Source organism: Anser brachyrhynchus (genome assembly GCF_964034855.1).
Source record: "Anser brachyrhynchus genome assembly, chromosome: 2".
Taxonomy (NCBI): domain Eukaryota; kingdom Metazoa; phylum Chordata; class Aves; order Anseriformes; family Anatidae; genus Anser; species Anser brachyrhynchus.
The window spans coordinates 61,692,414-61,718,709 of NC_137695.1; the positions used below are offsets into that span (position 1 = coordinate 61,692,414).

The 26,296-nt window shown below is 38.3% G+C and overlaps 1 protein-coding gene across 2 annotated transcripts in view; it reads left to right on the forward strand.

The window, feature by feature from the left end:
* VPS41 (VPS41 subunit of HOPS complex) overlaps window positions 1-26,296 on the forward strand; it is a 107,255-nt gene that overhangs the window by 32,325 nt on the left and 48,634 nt on the right. For both annotated transcript variants that reach the window (XM_080582229.1, XM_080582230.1), the window contains 4 exons: window positions 7,546-7,620; window positions 12,967-13,029; window positions 14,244-14,309; window positions 23,649-23,768. In XM_080582229.1, coding sequence (XP_080438355.1) covers window positions 7,546-7,620; window positions 12,967-13,029; window positions 14,244-14,309; window positions 23,649-23,768 — 324 coding nt within the window. The remainder of the gene's footprint in view (window positions 1-7,545; window positions 7,621-12,966; window positions 13,030-14,243; window positions 14,310-23,648; window positions 23,769-26,296) is intronic.

Genomic DNA, 26,296 nt, shown 5'->3' on the forward strand with positions numbered 1-26,296 from the left:
AACAGCCTATGAAAGTGCCCCACTAAGTTTGATCCTCAGAGATTTATATACATTTTTTAGTATTGTTCTCCAAAGCCCAATTTATAACGCAGTAGCCTGTGTGGAAACTGATGTTCCGTGATGAGTTCTCCAAGTTCGCAGTGCTTGGGGAGCCATTCTGAAAAGAAAGCAGTTAGAGAAATCAGTGAGGTGAGCCTCCAGGTGGCATGGAATAGTCTTCTCCCACCATGCGCTGCATTGTCTGAGGCACGTATACGTAGTTATCGCCTGCAGCCCTTACTTGGCTCCCCAACATCAGCTCTTACTTCAGCCCTCCCCATAAGTGTGTGCTGGGGAATATTGTTCCATATTCTCAGATGCTTTAATACAGAGATAGCAACAGTGAAGTAGAGGCAGGCTTAGGACATTTCATCTTTGAGGCCTTGCAGTTACACAGTGGTTGTGAAGGGGACCTGGGGAGAGGAGGAAAAGGGAGTAATTTGTTTGCCATGGCGCAAAGCTCCCAGAAGGACACAGCTTTACACGCCAGTGTTTTAAGAGAAATGAGATTCTGTTTTGTATCTGTCAGGAATTAGCTAACGGTTAAATGTGGCTAGGAGGAGGTATAGGCTTTCAGTATAGATTTGTTTTCAGTCATAGCTTGGTCATTCCTAGACGAGCATTCTGATTATGTAGCAACTACTACAGGTTTAGGGAGATCCCTTGTTAATTTTTCTCTTTGGATGTATTTTTGCTTAGTCCCTGTAGTTGACAAACAAGATTAAGGGATTCACTGATGTGGAAAATATTGAAATCACTGTAGGCTTTTTGGTCTTTCTCACTTTCTTAGACCGTATATTAGAGATTCCTTGTCCTCATATTCCCTTACATTCTGACAAGCTTTTGAGATCTTTCTTTTTTGTAGGCAAGGTTTGCCTTCCCGCAGACAAAATAAAAGTTAATGTTGTTATTGTTCTGTGTCCCAGACCTTGTCACTCTCCCCAGCCTTCCCCCCTCCCTTTTCGTCTAACCAATATAATCTCCCATTTTTCATTTGGAGAATGACAGATTCAAGAGTGTTATAGGAAAAGCACTGGAGCAGGAATCCTCACGTATCAGAATACTACCAGTATTGCTGAACAAAACCTCTTTGGTGTGGATATTAGTACATTTTCAGCAAATGAAAATTCATATTGTAAAGTCAGAATATGCTATTTCTATTGGAGACAGTGGCAAACAGCTTGTTCTGTAACTTTTAAAGCTGACTTTTCAATTTAAACCCTTGTTTTGCTACATGTTTCTCAGATGTGCATGTATGCATAGGTGTATACGTACTTATACCATGTTGTATATAAACCATGAAATAGCATCAAAATTTGCTTTTCTGGATTCCTTTTCACTCTATTGTGTTAGTAAGACTCAACAAATATGCAAACTATGCATAAGTCAGTACAGCACCATAATATTTTTTAAATATTGACAGTGTCTTCAACTGTTTGCTATATTTCCTGTCACCTCCTCTCACTTCCCAAAATGAAAAGACCTTAAAAAGTAGAAGTTCTTTTTTGGCCAGTTAGTTAAATTAGACTTTCTTCTAGGTGGGCTGAGGTTATCATTTCGAATTGGAAAGACACCCTTGGAGAAAGAACATTCAGTACTTGCCGAGTTCTTTTTTTTCCAGTAGTCTTAACAACAGTGTTTTTCGTAATTCAGTGGTGTATAGAACATCTAATATATGGATGTAAAAGCTGAAGCGTTGAGGCTTTATTTAGAGCAAGTTCCTCATCCTGCTAGTGCAAGGCTTATATATAGAGAGCATCTTTGCTTAAATATGACAATAGCTAAGGCAGTTTGTTTACAAAGCAGCATTTGACACCAGACCTCCATGGTAGAAGTAATCGCTTCCATTGGAAAGAGGTATTTCCACCATTTTAATGGTGAAAACAGTACAAACAGAAAGATAGTAGTTCATATTCCCATGGATTAACTTTTTAAAAAGTGAGATTGTATTGCTGAACACTGGAGTTTTACGTGTTTATGTGAATGTTGTGCAGATGGAAACACATGAATAAGTGTAAAACGGGAACTTTTAGGAGACAGATTTGTTTAATTTTTTTATTACAGTTTAAACTCTAGTTTATACAGTTTTCCTGTAGTATGAAGAGCAGCTACAGAATGGTTAGGTAGATAACAACATAACGCAGCAAAAAAGACTTAGGGATGATTTTCTCCTGTGGGTAAGTATATATGCATGCATGTGCGTAGGTGGATAATTAAGAATCTTTGGGTTAATTTAGGGAAAGTTCTTGAAAATACTTCTTAAAGAGTGGATGAAAATGCTGCATAAATGGCTTGTATTAGCATTGGGAACCTCTTGAAGTAGAACGAGCTTTGCAGCAAGTATGATCGAACACTGCTTTGCTTTTCACACTCTTAATGTGTTTGTTGCTTGCCTGCTAACCATGGCTAAAAGGCATGAAGTCACAGGCAACTATTAAAATGTTTAGATTCCTAGCTTGTAAATATTGCATTTCTCACAGAATTGGAGTGAAATCCAGTCTTATGTTTCTTGTTCATCCAGTTCATATCCATTGGGATGCAGCATTTGTGAAAGAATCAATTATCCATTTGTTAGTCAGAGGAGCTTTACAAATTATACATTAGCAGATTGATTTCCCAGGTTCACCGTTGGGGGACTGATAGTATAAGGTGGGTTGATGATGAGTGTCAGGGGAGAAGGAGTTGCCACAAAGAACACAATTAAAAGAAGCTTTCTGAGTGGCCGTGAATTTAGTCCTAATTGAAGAGCTGACATAATCCATACTAAGTGCGTTTATTTCAAGCATTTTTACATTAGGTAATTGATTAGCGCATGAGGTACATTTGTTGGTAGATGCTCGATTTTCCTTTCCTTTAAATTTAGAGTTTTCCAAAAGCCTGTATTTAGATCTGTTTGAGCAAGATCCCTGCTAGCTCTTTTTCCTTCTCCCTAAACTTTTCTTTCTTCCATTAAGGTAACATTTTTTTGTTCTGTAGTGTCAGCTTGACATTATTGATTTTGAACAGTCAAACTTACTTATGTTGTCGAGAATTCCAAACATGTCTCCATCAGAAAGAAAACTGCAGCTAATGGAAATTCAGCTGAAGACATTTCTTCCTCCTTTGCCAGAACTTCCACACTTATGAAATTCAGAAGCTGTTCTCAGGTTAATCAGTTCAGTGTATCTCCCTTCCTAACTAGCAGGATCCTCCTTATTGCCAGACTGGAATCATGTCGATTTATAGATACTGTGTGTTACTACTACTTATTCAGTCCTGTAAGTATCCTTGTGACTAAAAAGAAGTTGCTGGTGTTTTTTTTGGTTTGCTTGTGCTTTTTTCTTTTTTTTCCTTTTTTTCTTTCCCTTGGTTGGCCTAAAGCTAGTGGTCCTGATTAGATTAAAAAAAAATATTACCCAAAGTAGTGCTAATTAAATAATTGTTAGCAACTCAGAATTTTATACACAGGTGCCCAGGTTTTTATGGCATAGTATTTGAGATTAGTTCATATTTATTATTGAGTAATACGTGAGTAGGATTTTCTTAAGTTTTGGATTAACACTTTGACCTTACTGTTGTAATTCTTAGTTTTGTTTTGTTTATTTTATTTATTTTTAATATGATGCCTATAAATTTGGAGGTTTTTCCTTCCCCTTTACCTCCTCCCCTCAAAAAAAAAAAAGTTTAAAACAGCTAACTGGCCAAACCCCAGAGCATTTCCTAGTTCAGACTGTATCAAATGATCAGTCTTCCAGATGGAAGTGGGTTAGTGGCTATGTGTCCTCTCTGACCTTCAGTGATTCTTCTTATTTTTTCAGTGTGTGCAGGTAGATGCTGCAGGAGGGGTGCTTATGCTTTAAAAACCAAACCTATTCCTTTTGACAAACAAATTAAACTCTTCAATGGGAAAGCTGGAATAAGGTTTAAAAACAAATAAATAAATAAGGAAAAGAGTTGTAACTCCATGGCTGAGTTAGTAACACTTAATTTTTATATATATATGTGTGTGTGTATATATATATATATACACAATATATATATATTTAATATCACATTTAATATATAAATAAAATATCTATTTAAAAAAGAAAGGGAGGGGAAGCCACAAAATTGTCTGTGCTTCTCTTTTCTGAAATCTCAAAATTATCCACAAGCTGTTGATAGGATATGACTAATTTTGAAATGGTAAGTAGCTTTGTTGAGTAGCACGCAGCTGTGTATTTATAAAAATAACTAATTTGAATGGATGAGTTGGAGCTGATTCTAGGAGAAACGCCGTGGATTTAGATAGCACACTAATTTTATCGGCGGTTTCTTATTTCTGATTTTCTGGATAGCTTTATGTACATATCTTAAATGGCTTTACTGTGGAATATAATTCTGGAAATTACAGCCTTGATTGTTACTCAGTGCCAAACTAGAAGTTCCTGGCACTGGAGTTCTTCACCTTGCTATAACTTTACTGTAAAAATGCATTTAATATTCAGACTTGACTGTTATTGAGTCTATGGTCTATCATCAATTTCTGAGCTGCATGGCAAGTTCTGACTGGTAAAGTCAGCAAACAGGCTGGTAACCAACAGTGCCAATTCAGCTTGAGCTATGGAAAAAAAATACTCCGTGATTGCTTTACTTTGTGTACATCATCTAGCATAGTGTCTTCTGTTGGAAATTAGCTGGAAGTCTGTGTAAGTGAGCAGCTCTGCTTTTAGATGAATTTGTCTTCCCTGAGTGTCCTCTGTGTACGGTGCAGGCAACAGGGAAAAAAGGGCTGGGAAGGAAGTGAAAAAAAGAAAAGTTAAAAATAAATAATAGAAGCATTGGGCATTCAGGAGGCTTGAAACAAATTGCCAGTTATATACAGTGTCATGAAATACCACATCTACTTAATTTCTTCCTAATAAATTTCTACTCAACAAACATTTCTGAAGTATTGCGTGCAATTTTGAATGTGAAAAATGTACATAATGTGAAATAATGTACGTGGTGAAGTTTTGCCTTGCTAGGCACCGTTTGGTTACCTGAGCACAATCACACATTTAATCTCCGAAGTGTGCTGTGCAGCCTCCAAACAGCAGTGTGATGGATCAAGTCCATCATCCTGCTCTTCAGCTTCACCTTTTATACCAAGATAATGAACACAGCCTTCCTTGCCTGCTTACCGCACTTTGTTTTTTGTGCATCAAACTTTATCCAAGCCATTTACCAGCGCAGTGGGAACAGTGTGGACCTACAGGCTGAGTCGTTGGCTCTTCTGGCCTGTCTTTTGTTTCTTTTTGCCTCGGGCTTTCTTGCCCGTTGAAGGAATGCTGCTAGATCTGCTCTTGCTGTCCTGCAAGCACTGATGGCAGGTTTTAGGTGCTGGAGAGATGAGAAGAGTGGGGCTGACCGAACGCAGGAACTTAGGTATGACCCTGTGTCTGGGTAGTGCTATTTCAGGGTGGACTTTTTGCCTTTCCAGTTGCAGAGTAGTAAAGGACGAGAACCTCTGTGAGAAAGTTGTCGCAACAGCAACTTAGATACCACTGAGAACAAAAACCGTAACACGTGATGAGCTCCGCTGAACAGTCTGTGTTCCTCCTTTCCAGGGGGACAGAGGTGTTTCTCATGGTAGGGGGGGCAGTGGAGACGTTTTTTTCTTTTTTTTGGGTGGATGTCTGCCCCCCTCCCTGCTCCCCCCCAGCAGAGACACAAATCTTCTCTTGCACCTTTCTGAGCAAACCAGAAATTTAGAAAGGCATTTCCAAGGTATTAGCCAGGTGTGGGTGTAGCATCCAAGAATCAGAGCTTTCATGAGGCCACTGACCACACCAGCAGGCCAGTGGACGTGAGCTGTGCCTCTCAGCGGATGCCCCCAGATGTGCCAGGAGGAACGAGCACCAGCTGTCTGCACGACCAGGGCCGTGCTCACTTCTGGCTTAGAAATGCAGCAAGTCAGCGTATCCACCCTGCAGCAGATGAAAATACAGCTGGAGCACATAAATCAAGGGAAGTTGGGTTGATGGCTTCCTTGGCAGTGCACTTTTTGGCAGGCAACAGAGGGTGGAAAGCCCATGTTGTGATAGGCAGCAGTCGCGGTATTTCCATGCAGCGCTCGCTGATGACCAATAGCGATGTCTTCTGCGTGCAAGGAAACAGGAGAGCAAAAGGGCTGGCAGCATCCTTTCCCAGCTGCAATGCAGCATGCAGTTGTTCAACCTTGATTAGAAAGAAGATTTTAGAGAATGAAAACATAATTTAGGTAAATGCTAGTGTTCTGGTTTTTTGTTTTTGTTTTTTTCCAAGGTGGAGGTGAGAAAAACTTCATTTCCCTGAGTTACATTTGGTCTGTGTGAAAGAAAAGGTGAAAAGCTTTCCAAAGACTCTGAGAAGACCTCAGTTTTATCCCCTGTAGGCTGTTCATCTGAACAGCATGTTTTCATAAAACTTTTAATGGTGGTGTAATTCCATCTGCCATAGCATCTATAAGGACTTGTGGTATTTTAGGCACACATCTGTAACATCTAATGTGACCCCATGACTCTAGCACTCTTCCAGTGATGCTTTCTTTTCATACAAACCTATGATGAATTTCTCTTTTAAGATGCTCAGAATCACAGTAGTGATCTGTTTCGTGGTGCCATCTGTTCAAAACTTTGTAAGAGTTTGAAAAGTTATTCTTAAATATCTAAGAGACTGACTTGGGTAAGGATCCTTCAGTGATGCTTGAAATGATGATATATTACGGAGGGTGAAATCAGGTTCATAGTACATAAGAAGGTTCTTGATATTTAATATAATTGAAAGGGTTTTTTTTATACATGAGAGGATATGCACAGCATTACCCAAATAATGTTATGTTAGTCCTCAGTACTTAAGGACAGATGTTTAAGCTAAAGTAAACAGTAACAAGCTGTCTAACCCTGCAGGATAGAAGTAAAAGAATATCTTAAATGGATAGGAAAAATGAAAATTTATTAAATTGGTGCAGTCTTAAGGCTTTTCTCAATATTTCTCTGAGTACAACTATGTTGCACTTCAATACCTTCTAATACTAGCTTCTGAAAACACTATTAGAGTCAAAAATGAAAGCCCGAGAAGGGATTTGCAGGAAGAAATAATTACCAGTACAGCCATCAGACCAAACCAGGAGAATTTTCAGTTGCTTTGATGCCTGTGTTGTCAGCATGTTTTATGCTGAGTTTTGATAGCAGGAGAGTTTGTTAATGAATAGCCGTGGTGCACAGACTCAGATGCTCCAGTCCTGGGAGCCTGGCCCTTCATGAGGGCTCTAGGCCTCTGAGGCAGGTAACCGCAAAAAATGTCAGGTTTCTGGGTCAGACAAAAGGCTGGAAAGTAGTCTGTGTTTTGGCATTATTGGAAAAAGACCTATTCTGTGTTTTTTGGATTCGTGCAACTTAACATCGTACAACCTTTCATACATAAATCTCAGAAAGCATAGAGGTCATTAAAGCATATGATTGCTGCTGCAACTTTAAATATAACTTTAAAAGTCTTTTTTCTTTTTCTTTTCTTTTCTTTCTCTAGAGCCCGGTGAAGATAAATCAGATCAGTCTGGATGAAAGTGGAGAACACATGGGTGTTTGCTCAGAAGATGGAAAGGTACAACTAACCCATTTTTGTATCTAACAAGGAAAAAGGCAGTCCTCAGTGTTAAACCTGTGATAATTGTGATACTTTGTGGAGTTAATTCCTACATTTAGCACCACTTTGACCATCCATTTTGAGAACTGGGTTCACCTTTGAATACTCAAAATTAAAGTCAAATATATTTTGCACAAATGTGCTGTAGGAAAAGTAATTACAAGAATGTCAATAATGTAACCGGTATTAAGCTGATTAACAGCTGTGGCAGGAGGACACGTCACCTTAATCATTACTGCTGTGCCAGTTATACTTCAGTGACTAGTCTGCTGTTCCTGCAAGACAGTAGTTTAATGCCTTTCTGCTATAAATCCACAAAATTGGATTTTGTGGGCATGATTTCTGTGGGCTGGTGGTTTTCATTTTCACACATGTTATGAATGTTTCTCTTGAATTATAGAATCTTTTGATAAGCAATCATAGTTTATCAGAAGAATAAAGTGTCTTACAACAGCCACATTAAATAAATGTAAAATCAATATATGTACAGTTTCCTAAAAAACTGGCACCTACTTCCGTGACTGAGGACATATATCATTTGTGCAGTGTATAACTAACAATTATCAGTGCTTCTCTGGAATGTTGAGCTGTGACATTTAGTGGTTTTGGTGATTGATTTTCCACTTATAAGAATGTCTTTTTTGTTTTTAAGTCGATGGCAGTCTTTTTTTAATGTTGGTTTGCAATGATAAAATTCTAATGCACAGTGTGTTTTTAAGCTTCTGTTTTGAATATGATGTTCATATACAAATGCAGTGTGTTAAAAATCATTTAAATCATTTCTCAATTTCCACCTGGCTTCCTGAATAGAACATTTCTTACAGAGTAGATCTGGGGGGGGAGGAGGAGTGTTGGTGATCCTAATGGATTTATCCTATTCAGTATAAGTTGTATAAATGAAGACTAAAATTAAATCTTGCAATAGGCAAAATGGGGAAACAACCCCTTTAGACTGTATGCACTTGGATTTTTTCCCTTCCAAATAGGTGTTTTTTTCTGCAACAGGCAGAGAGCCACTTCATGTATCCAAGCCTTTTGTTTCTCAGAGATCTCTTGATGTCGGTATCTTGACACAGTAATTGGGATACTAGTGCCTATCAAAGTGGGTTGTAGAATTTTACAGCCTGTGAGAAACACAGCAACAGTATCCTAATTGTCTTAGCAAGATAAGGGAAGGGTCAGTAATTGTGCACAGTAATAAAAAACATTGAGCTTGCATTGGTGCTTGGGGTATTTTGAATGGTGAGGGGGAATGAGCACTTGCTGTAAGGACTCCTTAGATATGACTGTGAATTACTTACTTGAAATATATATGTTGCAGTAAGGCTACAAGCCATGCTTTTTATTTAATATAATACATTAATGTTAAATTATGTATTTGATTGCAGAAATATTCAGAAATTCATTATTCCTATTCTGATGTGGCTGTATTTGAAAAGGACAAAACTCCATTACTTTAAGTGATGAATCTGCTTTCATTTAGTGAAATAGGCATTGTGGATCCACTAGGTGACACTGTACACTGTACAAGACAACCTAAACTTTGCTTCTCAAGCTGAAGTTAATTCAGATAATGCTTTTGACACAGGGTTGGAGTAACACAAGCGCAATATGAACCACGCTTGTGTTCATGAAGTCCAGGGGCATTGCAACCTCACCATACTGTACACTAAAGACTTAAAAGGTCTGGGTGTTTTAGAAGTTAAACTTTTGACTTTCCTGAGAAAGGTGTGTCTTTATGAAAGAATCCACCCAAGGAGCGGGTGAAAGCACATACTTGTATGTTGTGCTGCTGTATAATAAAAAGGCAGAAATTCCTGGCTAGATAATGTAGCACTTCAACATTCTTGGTCATAGGAAAAGTGTAACTTCACACTCCATGTATCCCTCTTTCAGTACCTCAGTGAGTGTATTGTAAGAAGTTAAATGCTTGTTCAAGTGGTTGCAAGATTATCATTAACTCAGATAAATAAGCAGAAATAGTGAACTCCTTGGAGGAAGGGAGGGAAGGGGAAGGGAAAGAAACAAGTTAATTTTGTTAAATCTGTTTCAAACAAACAAACAAGAAGGATATGATAACAGCTGTGCATTTTGAGCTAACTAGGTTGATATATGTATTTTCTACAAATTACTGAAGGTGTGTCCCACAGGCCACTTACAGGTTTTCCATACTTAAAGTTTTTTTCTTTGAAAATGTTCCTTGCCAATGGACTCTCTGCAGCTGATCATCATCTCCATGGAAAGCAACAGAAGTCAAAAAAAAAAAAAAAAAAAAAAAAAACCACCACCATTTTTGTATAGCCACTGGCCAGGTGTTGAAATACGAGGGTATAAGAGGAAAATGCTGGCACTGGAAGAAATAGAAGGGGAAGCACACTTGCAGCTTCAGAGCTGTGTTTTTTTTTTTTTTTTTAGGTTAGATATTTGCTTGTGTACTATCTTGAAGATCCTTGGTCTGACTCCTTGTTTTGCAAAAGTTCTATGTTATTACAGAGTGGTAATATAATTTGTATCTTTATTGACTTTGAACTTCTTATACAAAGAAACATAAAGAATATTGAACCATATGTTTACATGTTTTAGTGTCATGTTTACTACAGCAACCTTTACATTAAGATTTATGAAGTATTAAATTCTACATTTTTCAAAAAATATGGCTCAGATAGATTATGTGTGTGTTCTTGTGTTTTCACCACCAAAAGGTTGGCTGCTTCTTCCACCATGTGGAAGCAAAGAAACAGCTAAGTCTGGATCCGCAGGAGTGGTGAATCCTGGTTATTTAAAATTGGAGAGGGCTGGCAAAATACAGCAGGCTCTCATCATGAAATCCTTTTTCCAGCTACCTAAAAACATCATGAGCTGAGTGGGGATAGAAAGTAGAAATAGATAAATCCAATATAGCTTTGTAATATCAAAGGAATCACTTTCTCTCTGAAGAATAAAAGACATTAAGAAGTAATAAACTGTTATACGGTGTCCCTAGAGTAAACATGATAACGTATTTTATGCTGAGTTGTTTTTTCCTCTTTAGTTAACTGGCTTCATTTTGTTTTCAAACTCTTAAAGAAACGTCTTATTGCCTCATTTGATTCAGTATTAGGAAAATGTTGAAGGCACCATTGCCAATGTTAATTCTGGTTAATTGTTTTTAATTGGAGAGATGTTTTTGAGAATGTTGCTTTCCTGGAATTTCTAGACTTGTGTGTTAACCATTTTTATTAGTTTTCTTCCTCCTTCCTTTCCTTGTATTTTCTCTTTCCTCTGCACCTTATTTTGTTTAGTCTGTTACACTGGGTACAGTGTGCCAACTGATAAAAACAAAAACACAGTAAACAAAATCCTCTAGACATCAGCCCGAAGGTTTTCTAGGCTCACAGCCAGGCCCAACTCAAACATAACCCTTTGGTTGGCTTACATAATCACAGCTTTGCGATGCATCTCACTGTCTCCAAATATTGATTTTCCAATCCTTTGGAGCAGTAGCTCAGCCCCACACAGCGCATGCTGCAGTATTTGTAAAGCATGTTGTTAGAGACTGTATATTCACTAATGAGTAATGGACAGAGCTGATAATGCTGCTACGGAAATGTATCCAGGAGATGAGCTTGAAAGGGAGATGAGGTGTCGTGGGGTGGTTTTAGCTTACCACCACTGCCAAACTTTGAGCCAAGCTGAGGATGGCTTATTTCCTCTCCCATGGCTTAGTTCTTCTTGTAGTTTACCTGGGTTCTAATTTTTAACTCTGTCTCCGTGGTTGTCTGGGTTCTCATCCTCTGATAGCTGAATTGATCTTTTCATAGAGCCATTAAGCTTTATTTCTGTGGCCCATTCCTGGGACTTAGTGGCTTTGTTCTGCAGATCTTTCTCTAGTAATTTTTGATTTATATTTTTGCCTTTTTTTTTGTAGCTGTCCCCGCACCCATTCCAACTCAAGTAGTCGCAGTGGGGCTGGAGAGAGAGAGAACACAACAGAGTTAAAAGAGGATTTAAATCTTTTAGTTAGTCCAACACGTAGTTAGTCCAACTAGCTGAACATGTAGAGCAGAATTACTGAAGGGATTACCTCTCCCAGAAACTAAGGATGAATGACTAAGCCTGTCCAGGAGCTTTCTAAAGTAGATTTGCTGCCAGATACAGTTTTTCATGGACTCGCTTCCCGGGATGCTCTTTTCCCTCCCTTCTCCCACCAGCAGCATCCATCCCTGCTGAGGCTTCTGGCAGTGGGTGCAAACCTCTTAAAATCATCATGTAAAAGCAAACCGTTTATTATTCCTTGTGGAAATAATAATTAGTATATCAATTACTAATCCCTAGTCATCAGTCTTCAGCCCTACTTTACTCCTAAGCTCTGGAGGAAATGAGCTGTCACCATTTCATGTGAGAATCAGGGAAGAGAATGGGGTGTTGCGTGACAACACACTAGACTAAAAGAAGGTTGCACCTGCAAAAAGCTTGAGGAAACCCTACTCTGGGGTCACAGCACCTAAGAAGTCTAATTTTTTTTTTATACTTTATACCTCTGTACCAATTCTGTAAATAAAGAGAAGAAAACATTTAAAAATCTGTTAATTCTCTTGATGGTAGAAAGACACTTTTTTTTTTTTATTCGTGTTGAGCCTTCTTGAGATTAATTAATTCTGATAGATATTCTGATGGCCTATGGTTACAGCTCCAGTGCTGACTGTTAAATGTACTAAGACATCAACATAGATGAGAAGGGAGCAATCTTCAGAGAGAGACTTTCCCAGTGGTCATGGAATAAAACAAAGTAGCACTGAATGTGCCTGGGAGGAGCAGAGGATGCCAAGAAACATACGGGACTTGGTTTTCAGGCTGGTTTTGCTTTATTGTCACAAATTTCTTTTTTCTTATGTAAAGCCTGTATTGCTTGGAGGGGAAAAAATCTTCCAGTTCTTTCTCAGAAAGGAAGAGTTTTTAATTTATCTTCCCCTGAATGTTATTATGTTGCTCATACCTTACCTAGATCAGTATCTGTTAAACAGATTTGATCAGCCTAAAGCAAAAGGAACTTGTCGTTTCTGTGTTTCTGTTTAGGGAAAAAAAAAAAAAAAAAGTTAGATTCAAATAAGTACTTTTACTCTGCTGAAAATATTTAGAGATAAGCCAAAATAGAAGTCAAAGATGTCTCAATTAACTGAATAGTTAAATATGACTTTTTACTTCAGGAAAATGTTGTAGCTGTTGGCATTCACACTAAATTTCTACTTGTTAGTGTTTTACATTCACCTTTAATTGTCAAGTGGTTATTGGGTACATATTTTTGTTTTTTTTTTTTCAAATTAGGTGCAGGTGTTTGGATTGTATTCAGCGGAAGAGTTTCATGAAACGTTTGACTGTCCTATTAAAGTAAGTGCTTGTTTTAATCTTTAGTAATTGTGTTGTTGTCTTTAATAACAGAAAGGTCACATTGAATCTAAATGAGAGAGGAATACTGCTTCCTTGTAATGTTATTCAAGTCACTAGAAAATAGTTATCTATCTCAATATAAAAGCTTTTGATCTGGTTAGGCAGGAAGAAAGCTGATCTAGGTTTTGTAAGAAGTATTGAGTTTTTCAAATACAAAAGGCAAAGTGAAAGAGAAATTGTCCTGTTTCAGCTGTTACCTGTCTCAACATATTTCTCTCTTTGTAGATGTGTGATATAAATTCTGAGGGTTCTGCTACCTGTGAGGTCAATATTTTGCAACCAATTCATATCTGTTAAGCCTATCCTGGGATAGAGCAATGGGTGGCGATGCTGATGTACTGTCCATGGAGGGAAGAATTCAGTTTTACTCTGGTAGAGATAAGTGTGGCTGGCTGGCTGTTGAAAAAATGCCTCTTGCAGAAGTATGGGAAGATCTAGCTTTCTTAGCAAGAAGCATTTATTGTGGGAGAAAAGGTGGTGTGTGCAAGCTACTGTGTTTTGCTGCTTGGGTTCTTACACGTTTGCATTCACTCTTGGAGGGGAGAAAAAGAATGAGCTCATGAAGTTTTCACATACATTGGATGCAACTCACTTGGCTCCTACTGCCATACTGCTCTTACAGCTGTATCTCTTGACAAGTAACACAAAAGCCCTTTTTTTGGCACTGTGATTCAACATGCCAGACCCAGCTATCAGTTGGAACGTGAGCCTGGTGCTTGGTGAGGCAAAGTAAGGAGGCTGTTCAAGCTGTGTAACAACACACAAGATAGTCGTCTGACAATGTCAAGCCTTGTCCTCTAGGTAGGTCCCAAAGAAGACTCACTTGGAGGAATGCTTGCAGTGCTCCTGTGCTGCGTGGACCTCATTCTGCTGCCTGATGTGGAAAAAAGTGGTTGTTCTGCCTTATGTCCCTCAGCATCTTGTGTGTCACGTGCCTTACAATATGGAGAATATTATTTTTGTTCTAGGAAAAATGAGTGGGAGTAAGAAACAGACTCAGATGTCTGAAAGAACTGGTCTCTACTTCAGAGACAGAACTCAGCTGTAATGTTTGATATTTGGCAAAGAGCTATCTAGTTAAAAAAAAATGATGCAGTGCACCTTTTAAACTCTTATTTGAGTCATAATCATTTTTTTCTCCTGTTTATACTCAGATTGTTGCTGTTCATCCTCATTTTGTAAGATCTCACTTCAAGCAATTTGTAACAGGAGGAAAAAAGGTAAGCAGTCTCAGTGTAAAGAACTATCTTTAAACAGCTTTTAAAAACAGCTCAGAAGGTTTGTATCTGTGATTTTTTTAACACCTAGAACAAAGAATTCATCTTTTGCCTTCTCTTTATGCACTGCATTGTACCACACTCTTAACTGAGATTCCAGGAAAAAAGTAATGCACTATGTTAAAAACATGTTGCAACAAGTAGAACTTCAGAATAAAAATACTTCTGGCCTTCCAGCTTGGAGGAAAACAAAAAAAAAAAAAAAAGAAATAATTTGTATTTCCTAGGGTAGTAGGGTAGCCTTTCTACATTCATTTATATTCATTTTGATTTGTTGAAGTGGGAGCAGAAGTTAGACCTTAATACTGATCTTTTACAATATACGTTGGTCTTTTGTAGTAATTCAGGAGAGTTCTGAATAGAGAAGAGCTCCCACTTTCTTTTTTTTTATACACTTGTATCTGTGTTATCAAAGTCTTTATTTGAGGAGTTTGCTATTTTATATGCACATTACAATGTTTTATTGGTGTAGGATGTGATTCTGATTTTTCAGAGTACAGATGTTTCCAGGCTCTACAAGTATGATGTGTCACATAGCATATTTTCAGTTAAAATATGAGAAGTTTGATTTGGACCAGTTTCTTGAATTCATGGAATTTTCCTGTTGCCTTCTCTCATTAGTTAAGGGTAAACAATCCTCACCTGTAGATACATTAAACTGAATGTTAAACACTTGTGCTCCATACAACTAAATTTTCATAAACAGTTCAGTATGTTTCCAAGAATAGCTGTGTTTTTTGTTTTGTAAATAGTGTGCGTGTTTGGCAGCTTTTGCAGGCTGGTTGGACCTGATGTTGCCCTTAAAAGAATGCATAGTCAGTGTATGTCTTTGTCAGCCATCAGTTTGTGAAGCTTTTTAGTGCTGATAGAAGTGGTATGGAAAGAGGGAGGCAGGGAATTAATAGAACAGGGCTCCGTCAGGTGGTAAAAGAGCTTGCATTCACCTGATGCTGAACAGAAAAAAACATCAGGGAGTTAACACATTCTCTTTGGTTATCTTTGATTACTTGACAGGTTGTTTTATATTCTGTCCTCTGGGGAATGGTATACTCGTTTTTAATGCATTCATTTTTTGCTGAGGAACTTTCCTCTTCAGGAAAACTTTAATTGACATCTTAACGTAAGGTATTTAGCATTGAAATAAATATCCCTTGACGCCTGTAATTTGATTTTATTGATACATAAAACCAACAAATAAAACCTTTTAGCCGTGTGGTAGAAGCCACTCCTCTTTTCTCCCTTCCTCCAAAAGGAGTGTATTTACTTGTATAATGGTGACAACAAAATGCTCTGTAAAGATTCAGGAAATTAAATTTTGCCTACCTATTTATCAAAGATACTTTTTTTTTTCTTTTTTTTTTTTTTCGGAAAAGGCCTTGAAAAACATTTCTGCTCTTTATACTCCTCCTTAAGTTTGAAGCCAACAAGCTGCTTGGGGGGCAGCAGGCAATGGGAATTTGGTCCATGAGAGCCAGGAACAGGGAGTCTGCAGCACGTCCCCTCGGGCTGTGGCCTGATGCCTGTAAGTTGTGCAGTTGTGCCAACTCCTTCAGGCAGGAGATGCTCAACTCCTGAGGTCTCTCTGCTTTTTAAGCTTTTGCGTGGACACGGAAATTTCAGCTGCTTGATAGCTGGCAGCGGTGTGAGGCACGCTGCCTGTCCTGCCCCACCTGCACAGAGGCGGTGAGGATGGAGCTGCAGGAAGACAACTATTCGAGGTTGTGATGCTGCTGTGGAAATAAGGCTATCCTCGCTTATATCGGTCTTAAGAGAAAAGCTTTGCTTAAGGCTCTCATGCTATGCTCCTTGCCTGAGCTGCATTCACAAAAATAGTGTGACGATGTGAACTCTGTGCCCAAATTCTGTGGGGTGTATCGTTGTTTTTTCTTACTTTGGGAGATGGAGACTTTACATATATTAGCGTTTTAATTTTCTTTTGTGTTTTTAATCGTTTGCTAAGACCTTTAAAGCAGATAAAAGGAGCGAGCCAGAAAGGAATTTGGTCGTGTACTCAAACCCGTCTAGTTGCATTATGAACGTTGTCACAGAATACGAGAAGGATGTTCTTGATTTCTTACGTGAATTTCATGCTGACTTTGGTTTACAGCAAAATAAAACAGAGAAGCCAAACCACATCTGCACTCAGAAATCAAGAACTGCACCCAGCCGCTAACTTGTAATGCTGTGTTTGGTCTTAAATCAAGAAAACACTTAAAGATCTGCTTAAATTTATTAATTTTCTAGACAAGCATCTGCCTTAGTAGGATCCTTAATTGTAGTACTTCTGTGAACGGGGTGGGGGGCTGTAATTGTATTTTACCACCTCCTTAATTATTTTTTTGAGAAAAATACAGCTCATCATAATAATATGAAATGTATGCACAATAGGCTTTCCAGTTCAAATACCCATTGCAGAGCATTTTGCCAAGTTCAAGGCAAGCTACGATGTCTTTAAAAAAAAATAAGTAGAAGAGAGAGGGAGGGAGAGGAGCAAAGCAATGTGCTTTGGGGCCACATGTTACAGCTGCTCAGTTCCAAAGGCAGGTGTATGGTTGGGAGCAGTGTGAGCTGTCGGGTGGTGCTGAGATTTGCTGTGGCTTTGAAGTGCAGCCTGACCTAAAGCTGACTTGAGAACGGTGCTCCCTGGGGTAACTGCTTAAATCATTACAGATTGCTGGAAGTTTAACTCTGCCTGGCATATGTTTAACTAGGCACATGCTAGAGTCCTTTAAGAACGTTTTTCCTAGACTGCATTATGAACTAATTAACCAATTTAAATTGTTTTCTTATTAATACACTTGTTTTTAAAAGTAAAGAACTTCCATTAAGTTTGTAATAGTACCATTGCCTTCTATTTTGGGCTGGAAAAGCATTTTCCCTCTGTTTTTTCAATGAATGAGCATTATCTGTGCCTAGAAAAAAGGCAGGTATTAGAGAAATGTTGATGGGAACTCAGTGAGAAGCAATAGGTACTATACTCAAAAGAAGCACTTCCTTGCTCTCCTCCCCGTTACCTCTGCAATTAACTTCAGCACCATTGTGGTGGCTTGGCAGATGATGGTAACCCTGAAATAATAATACTGTATATTGTAAATAACAGGGCATTCCTGTCCAGAGCAGACAGTAGAGCTTCAAAGCAAGTGAAAAGACAAATACTGTGCTATTGAAGGCCATAACCTTCTACCTTTTAAAAAAGGGTCTAATCTTAAAAAATAACAGGGTAAAAGCCAACAAAATGAGGGTGGTAAAGCTGAAAACAAGGTGTTCTTTATTTAACTATGAGAATGCTGGTCATTCCCAACACATCATCTAAATGAATATTATTGCAGAGTCGAAGTATCCATTTTATCCCAGAGGGTTAAAGAGGCAGAACCACCAAGGAGAGAAGACTGAAGGATATTGCAGTTCCAAAGTGAAGGTATTGGCGACTGCCTCTTGTGTGAAGATAACTTCGGAGAGCAGGACAATTGGAGGTTTCCTTCTTGGCAGAGGCATTGAAGGCACTCCCTATTTGACGTTAAGATCAATAAATAGACATGACAGATTTTTTAGTAAAGTTCGTAGAAAAATGAATTCTCTGGAGTGATTAAGTCACTCTGCTGAATTTGTGCTATTAAAGTACTGGGGGGATGGGTTCTGCTCAGCATGGTGGTTGGGGACCGAGCACAATTCAGCAAACGAATACTGAAACCAGTATGGGAGGAGGACATTCAGCATCTCAAAGGATGCATTTGTAGGGCATTCATTTTTCATAACTGTTGATTTGAGTATCCAATCTGAAACAATTTCAGTTGGATTTTCAGAGCTAGGGAACCAAGATAAAACTGAAAATTTACCTGGCGACTACAAGTAGTTCCATCTTCATATCTATCTGTATCTGTATCATATCTGTATATGAAATATATACGGTGGAAATACTTAAAATCTTTAATGCAGTCTGTGTTTCTGTTGCTGGAGAAAATACATTATAAGAACTGGTTTTCAAATGCACTTATGTCAACATACTGAAGTCCAATTTATCCTCTCAGAATTAGCATCTGAGCATATAGATGCCCATGGTTGAACATTAGACTCCTCTCTTTGTCTGTTATAAAAGCAGAGAGAACTTAGTGTTGCCTGGGGCAAATTTCTCATTTAAAAAAAATCAAAAATAAAATTTCAGTGTTAGAAGCCTGGGCTGGACCCACATTGTCTCCTGTCTGAGAGGCAAAACAAGATGATCTAAATTCCTTTTCCACTCCAGGTAAATCAATGCTGTACACAGAAGAAGAATAGCAATTGCAAACAATGCACAAACAGGAAGAGAAACAGCATTCTTGTGGAACGGCAACTGCTCTTATGGATAGTTGAATTTGTATGTTGAAGTCAAGTCTGCCAGGGAATGTCTCAGATTTTTTTTTTTCTTTTAATTGTCTGCTTTTTAGTGTCAGCAGAAGCACTTTGCTTTGTGAGTAAGTAGATGACCTTTACCTCTGAACCCTATGATATGTACTTCATAATAACTGGTTGGACTACTTTGACAAATTATTAAATTGTCAGGATGCTGTTTGCAGCACAGTCCATTTTTAGAAAGCAGATAGTCAGCTGTTTGGCATTATGTTGGGTAGAAGAGTACCAGACAAGAAAGGCAGATTGCTTTGTAAGCTATAAAATGTCAGTCAGTAAATACTCAAAGGTCTGGTTTAAGTGAAGAAGGAGTAAATACTGTGGCAATTTCTGTCCATGCATTGGATAATGTACCATAAACAGGAAGCAAACTGTAGCAGCAAGCAACCAAGGCACAATAGTACAGGTCTGACATTTGCGTGCTGTGATGTATGGTGCCTGGATGTATCCTGTATTATTCAACAGATGAGACTTGGAGATGTAGTGCTATGAAGTCTGATTTACTTAATAAGCAGCTTATTTTGTTGTGCTTACCTGAGGCTGGGTTTTCACAATGAAGAAGAGAAACATTCATCTTGTTCTGTAATGGACTGATTTTGTTTGTGGAAAGTGAGAAGAAAGTGCATGTAGTCCTGCATGCGGGTAGTCTGTAGTTGTGTATTTTGCAAAAGTCTGTGTAGAAAACTTTGTTTTTGCCCGAGGTGGCAAGCAAAGAGGATCTAAATACATGAAATGTGGGAGAACTTGTGGCTCTGCCTGCGAGGCTGTAGGACTTGCTTCCAAAGGTGTTAAGGTCTGTAGCTATTTGTGAATAGGCGACATCTGGAATCTAGTGGCTGAGTTATTAAAAGTATAGCCTGTTAGAAGTCCTATGGCACTTTTTTGTATTGAACTCTTCAAAATTTCTAGCTTCTCTGTCTGCCCATGAACTGTACAGCAGAAGCTCCTGTGTTGCATCTCACTACTGCCATCACTTCCCAGAGCCGTGTCTGCCTCTGCTTTCATGTTCAGTTTCCCCAGACTCCCAGTGCTGCGCCTCCTGCCCTCCCTCCACCCACACCCCAGCCCCTTGTACAACAGTGATTGGTGATGATATTTTGAGAACCTATCTTCAGCTGAAAACTTGAGGCTTACAATATTCTCTGCCTCGTTTGAACTCATCCAGCCCGTTGCTGCTCCACACAGAAGTGATAATTTTTTATTGTCGCTATATATTTTCCTAGGGATACACGATTAAACAGTAAGTCTTCATGTGGCGTGCTGTTCTGTGTTACTCCCAGATATCTGTTAATCTCGGCTGTGCCTGTAAATGTTGTTTTTATGCTTAAAACAATAAATATCTATAGTGATCAGTTGCATCCATGGCAGTAGCATTTTACGTTTTTGTGATCTTGCCTGGCTGAGGAGAGAGCTGGTGAAGCAGGTGCCAAAACCCAGAACAAATGCCACAGGTAGGCATGTCGTCACACTCGGGCAAACAAAGAACAGGACAAGGACTATTTTTCCTGGTATTTATTTCGTTGAATGTGAAAATTAATCCAGCAGGGCTGCTATAGGAAAAGGAAGGGTGGCTCTTCAGTTACAAATTGAAGTCTCAGCCTTCTGCTTCAGCAGAAGTCCTACAGCTCTTTACAGAGAAGGCACTGTGTTGAAACAAAGCAGTTGTGTGGAGTAGAAGAGAGATGTTCTTCACACGTGATGCTGTGCACAGTGCTACAGGAAAAGTCTTGTACTTTGAAACTTTTTACTGTGTGAGAATAGACATCTTTGATTTTAGCATTTTCCTATTTGGTAGTGGGATGAAATTAAATTGAATTATTTCACTGTATTGATACGACCAAAACTACAGTCATTGGCCTCTTTATTCAGAGGACTGAGAATTCCTGTGCATAGTTTAAAAGCTGGGATTACATGCAATTAGTGTTAATGCTAATTGCATGATAGGCTCCATTAAATTCAAGCACTAGTCTATTCTCTTTAGTGGATGCACAGTGCAAATAGAGTTTTGAGCTCTCAGAGGAGTTTAATCTCCTGGTAGTGAAAGATACGGAGAGATGTAGTCACTAGTCCAAGAGAATTATTTTAACTTGTTCTTAAAACCAAAAAGAACCAAGACCTGCACCATCCTTGTCTCACACATTTCAATGTGTTTTTTTTCTCAATAATCAGTAGACAAGCATAAGCAGTTAAGACCCACAGAAAAATCAGTAGAGAGATATAGGAATATTTCAATGTACTGTGAAGGAATGGGGGTGGGGACCCTTGCAGTCAAAGTTAATTTTATTTTGTCTTAGCTGTATTATCATGTTGTGGTTACATGCGAGAGGTGCTGGAAGTGCATTCTAAGCACTACTGTATTGTAACAAAGAACTTGAAAGATTTACCAGAGCAAATCAAAAAGAGGAAAGTATAAACTCTATTGCACAGAATGCAAGACAGTGATTTTGTGGCTGCAGTTGAAATATAAGTACTGGGAATGCTGACTGTCAAAATAGGGGATTTATGGGAAATAAAGTCCTAAAATATTTTCAACTACCAAAAAGAGTGGGAGGTGATAGAAGGAACCCCTCCAGGAATGGTGGATTTTTATGTGTCTAGCTTCTATTGAAGTTTTAAATGGCTTTCTGGTGCAATAAATATTTCATTATAAAGACAGAAAGGAAGACCAAGAAATAAATTAGTCTGCTTATTTTGAGAGAGCTGCATTCAGTGGATAGCAGTTCCAAAGCAAGTAGCAAAGTTGTGTGTTCAGTATTTCAGTTTCCAGGTGTCGCAGTAGGAAATAATAAATAAATAACATTATATATCAGGAAAATGGAGATAATTCCACCACAGATAAAGTAGTAAAGTGTGTTTGGAAATGAAAATAGTTTTGTCTTGAAGCTATAATATTGAGCATCCTTTAGCTTCTATTGCACTTTGTGATGTGAGTTGGGGAATTTGGGGTGCCGCAGTGATTCAGATTAACTTTCCGTCTTTTACAGGCAAGGTCAGCCTGGTGTCTTCTATAGTCCTTGGTTTGAGAATTTAATTAAGCATGTGTAAAGTTGAGCATAGGCTGAAGCAGGATTTTGTTTTACTTTTCTTCTCACCACTTTCTCAGGTCAATTATTTTCTTTCAGTTTTCATACTCAAGGTAGAGAGGCGTGAAAAAAACATGACATTCGCAAGCCAAGAACAGTAACAAAATAGCTGGAAAACATCATTGCAAGTGTCATTCTGTGAAACAGCTGGATTTTGTAGGTTAAATAAACTTAAATGACACATAAGTCATAAGCAGAACAAAGATCGGTTAATGTAACTTATATCAGCCAATTTTACTTCACATCATCCACATTGTTTTTCACAGCCTTGTGCGGAAAGTCCAGGTGAAAATGCTATGTATTTGCTGCTGTCTCTACTGGATTGTATTGAAAGAAGCATCTGTGTGGCTTCCCCTTAGAAGTTTGTGAACTGGAAAAAAAGTAATTTTAAAGTTGGAATCAATCAGCATGGTACTCAATTTTAAGTAACATCCTCAGCTTCTGAGTGGAGCTGCTTAGTTTGGGTTTTGTTTAGTTGCGTAGCCTTTTTACGGGTGGGAAAATCCCTGAGACTGTCTAAAAGAGAGTCCTTCACATGAGCTGTGGGAAAGGCACTGGGTGGGGTTAAAGTGGCCAGGTGTGCTCTGACGTCTGCTGTGTGCTCCATGGAAAATTTTGTGACCATCCTGGATAGTGACTACTTCAAACTTCTGGAGAAAATCTTTGTCTTTTGGTGCCATCTTGTGGCTGTGGGATAGGCAAGCAGTCAGTGTAATTATCGTCAAAAGTCCCTTACTTTATTAAAAAATGTTATTTTAAACAATTAGTGTCATATCATTATTTATGCAAATAGAGGTGGAGGACACAAGCCTGGTGTGAAAAAGCATATGTGAACAGTAGCAACATAGTCACTCAAATTAGGTCCTTGCAGTTTGTAATTTTACACTTCTTAATGGTTCTTCTGCATTTTATGAGCTTTGGTTCAGGTTATGTATGTGTCCGTGTGTGTGTACTCAGGCAACAGTTGGCAGGACTGGTACCTTACTCCTGTTCCCCTCCAAGCACTATGCTTTGTATCACTTGAAGTGATTCTGTCTTATAATCCTATTAAATAACTTTGTGAAACCACGCAGGAACGCTAAAGAAGTTGGACTGTCATACAGACTGTCTGCATGTAGTAGTGTTTTTCTTTGCTGTGCAAAATATTTCAAAAAATAGTCTGTGCTTTTTAGATATTGCAAAATCCGTCCCTATTTGCAGAACCTGGGATCCCCCATCACACAAGTCTTACAATCAGCAGTGCTTGTTGTGAGTGCAGTTGCATATGTTGGACCGTGCAGCATCTCTAGAGCCCTACTGAAGGCTGTGTAGTTCCATATGGGGCCAAGCAAAAGGCTTCAGACTTGGAGGTCTTCAATAATTTTGACTAGCCCAGGCATAAGAGATGTTTTTTACTATCTCCTGCTTTTTAGAGAGAAGAAAGCCCATCAACAGATTGGTGGATAGGTGTAAGACAGCCTGGTTTCTTTATTAGCTTTCTTAACTCGTCACAAGTGCTGTTAGGTTCTCAAATGTCTTAAGTGCTTTATCTTTCAAATGGAAAGAAATATATTTACTATTCTTTGAAAAACTTCATAGGAATGCTGCTGATTAATATAATTATCAAAGTAACTTGATTTTTTTAGTATGTAAGATTCTCAGTGTAAATGTACTATATGAAAATGTTTGATTGCGTTCGCTTTTGTTTTGTGGTAGCTGTGTATTTCTCCCTACCCTCGAATCCAAGCAGAGTAAGAGATAAGGAAGCAAAAAACTCCTTTGTTTGCATACAGCACTGTGTCACAGAAATATTTCTTGTTGCACTTCTTCACAGTTGCTGCTATATGAGAGAGGCTGGATGAATAGATGGAAGCCTTCGGTTTTACATGAAGGGGAAGGAAACATAAGAAACATAAAATGGAGAGGACACTTAATTGCTTGGGCCAATAATATGGTAAGTTTTTGTCACCTCTGTTAAATGAACAGAAATACCGCTGCTTTACACTGATATTTGAAATGTTTTAAAATGGTGTTAATTGCTAAAATATTCCTTTGAAAACTGGTACGTTAGAAGAATCCAGTACATGAGGCACTGAAGGATAGTGCTTTAGGTATGATTTCTTCATAGAGAGCCCTGCTGATTGCATTTACTGCTGCCTGTTCGGTGTTCTCCATGTAACTTGCAGCTTCTGAAAAAATTTAGAAAAGCAGCTCTACATACATACAAATGCTAGGGGTGGTCACAGCTGTACCCTATTGTGTATCAGAGTTTTGGCCAGTGAGATTTGTTGAAGCAAATTGCTTGAGGAAGGAATGCTAATGTGAACTCTTCTTTATAAGTATAATATCCTCCTAATCCCTCCTCCTCCACCACCCAAAAAAAAACTGTCCAAATTTTGAAATTTCTATTGAACTAACAGCATAATATGTATTCCTAATGTAGCAGATTATAAAAAATTATAGTAATAATTCCTTATTTTGGTAAGCCACTTGAAAAGGTTAGACTTAAGAGAAAACAGGCCCTTTTTGCTCTAAGTGTAATTCATATTTTAAAGGGAACTCTTGCTTTCATGCTGAGTGTTGCATTTCACCTAACAGTGTATATGTAATTGATGGGTCAAGGTCTGTGTTTTAAAACTCAGCAGACAGGGATACATTTTTAAGAATGTATGATGTCTAAATTCCAGATTTTTATTTTAAAATGTGGTGAAGGTATTACTGAAAACATTTGCTTTCTCCCTTCTTTTTTCCCTCCTGGAAAGAAGCATTTATTAAAATATTTTAAAGCTGTTGTTCTTTTATTCCCTTTAAATACAGCTTGATATGAAATTGTTAGCGGTGGACTTTGTGTTTATTTGCCCCCCTTTAATGACTACATTAGCACTGAAACTTAAGGAAGTGCTTGATTTTCGTAACATTAACTCTTCAGAAGGTTTTGTTCTTTTCAGAGCCATACAATTAAAATATATATTCTAGGTGAATCTGCAGGGAATAGAGAGGACGGTTGAGGAGAGCTATCCCTAGAGATGATGTGTCACATCAGAACACAGAATACTAATAAAATGTTGAGAGCCATCTGTCAGAGACAAAAAGCCATGGTCAGGGCCTATCTTTCAATGAAAAATGAAATGACACTTGCCCTCCAAAAGATTAATATATTTGGTTATTGGCCTTTTCCCTCCCCTTCCCCCTTTACCTTTTTAAAATTTCTCCATCCTCTAGCAAGGTATTTGTTCCTGTTTTTTTTTTTTTTCTTTCAAAGTAAGTTGGAGAAAATCATTTATAGGCTTGCCATTTACTGTCTATATCTAGGTCTTATTTTCTGATGTGTTTTTTTTTTTGGTTGTTTTTTTTTTTTTTTTATTGCGCACTGTATGCATGCTTGCTAGACGTTGGACATTCCAAGATGGGCTCCCAATTAATTAGGCAGGGTCTAATTCTTCTCCTATGCTTGCCACTTTTCCTTCTCTTTCTTCCATGACCAAGAATGTAAGTCTTACAGGCTGAGACACCTGAGGACAAAATCCTTAGCAGCATTAACTTTCCTAACTCTCACAAAAACATGTGTTAGGCTCCTTCATGACAGGAAATTGAGACTGGAAGTCCATTCAGTTACAGTGCAAATGGCATGCTTTAACTATAGAGGATTCTACCCTGCTGGTTTGAGAGCCACTTTAAATGTAAGCTCATCTGCCCCATATAGAATTCAATTTGCTGCCTTGTTGAAAAACAGATGTGATATCGGTCACTGATTTGGAAATCATACTTAAAGTGGTGAGATTAATAAAAGACAGCTTTATTAAAATGAAGTTCAAGCAAGACTGCAAACTTTAAGAGATGAGTTTAGAAAACACAAAGTATAAGCTCTTTCTTTATGCTACCCTGAGATCTGGGCTCTGTACATTGCAGATGATGTGTACAAGTTTTTGTTGCTTTGTTTTTGTTTTTATGTTTTTTTTTGGCTTTTTATTTATTTTGAAACCTTGGTGCTTGATGACTTTTAGCCTACAAGATGCCAATAGGAGTCTTTCTGTTCACCTCCATACTACTTACTGCTCCTTGTGACTTAAGGATTTAAGGTGTTTTTTTTGTTTGTTTGTTTGTTGTTGTGTTTTTTTTTTAAGAAAAGGAGAGGGTGGGGAGGAGGGAAAACCAAGCTTCTAGCTTAGTTCTGGCTTAGAATCTAAACACAAGGGTCATGGTCTTTTACTTAAAAAACAGTTGAACTGGTATAGCTGGGGACACAGAAATTCGGGGGGGTGGGGAGCAGGCAGGGCGTTAACAGGCAGGGGAATCTTTTGAGTCAGTTTTGCAACTAGAAAAATTGTAATGTGGAATGTCATCCTGGATGCTGACCTTTCAAGGTCTTTTCCATCCCTTTTTTGTGATCATGAGATGTGGTTTTCTGCTCACTGAGCTTAAGGGAAATATCTACTAAAACGCTTGGTGTTATGTTGGCAACTTTTGTTTTTAAATCACAAA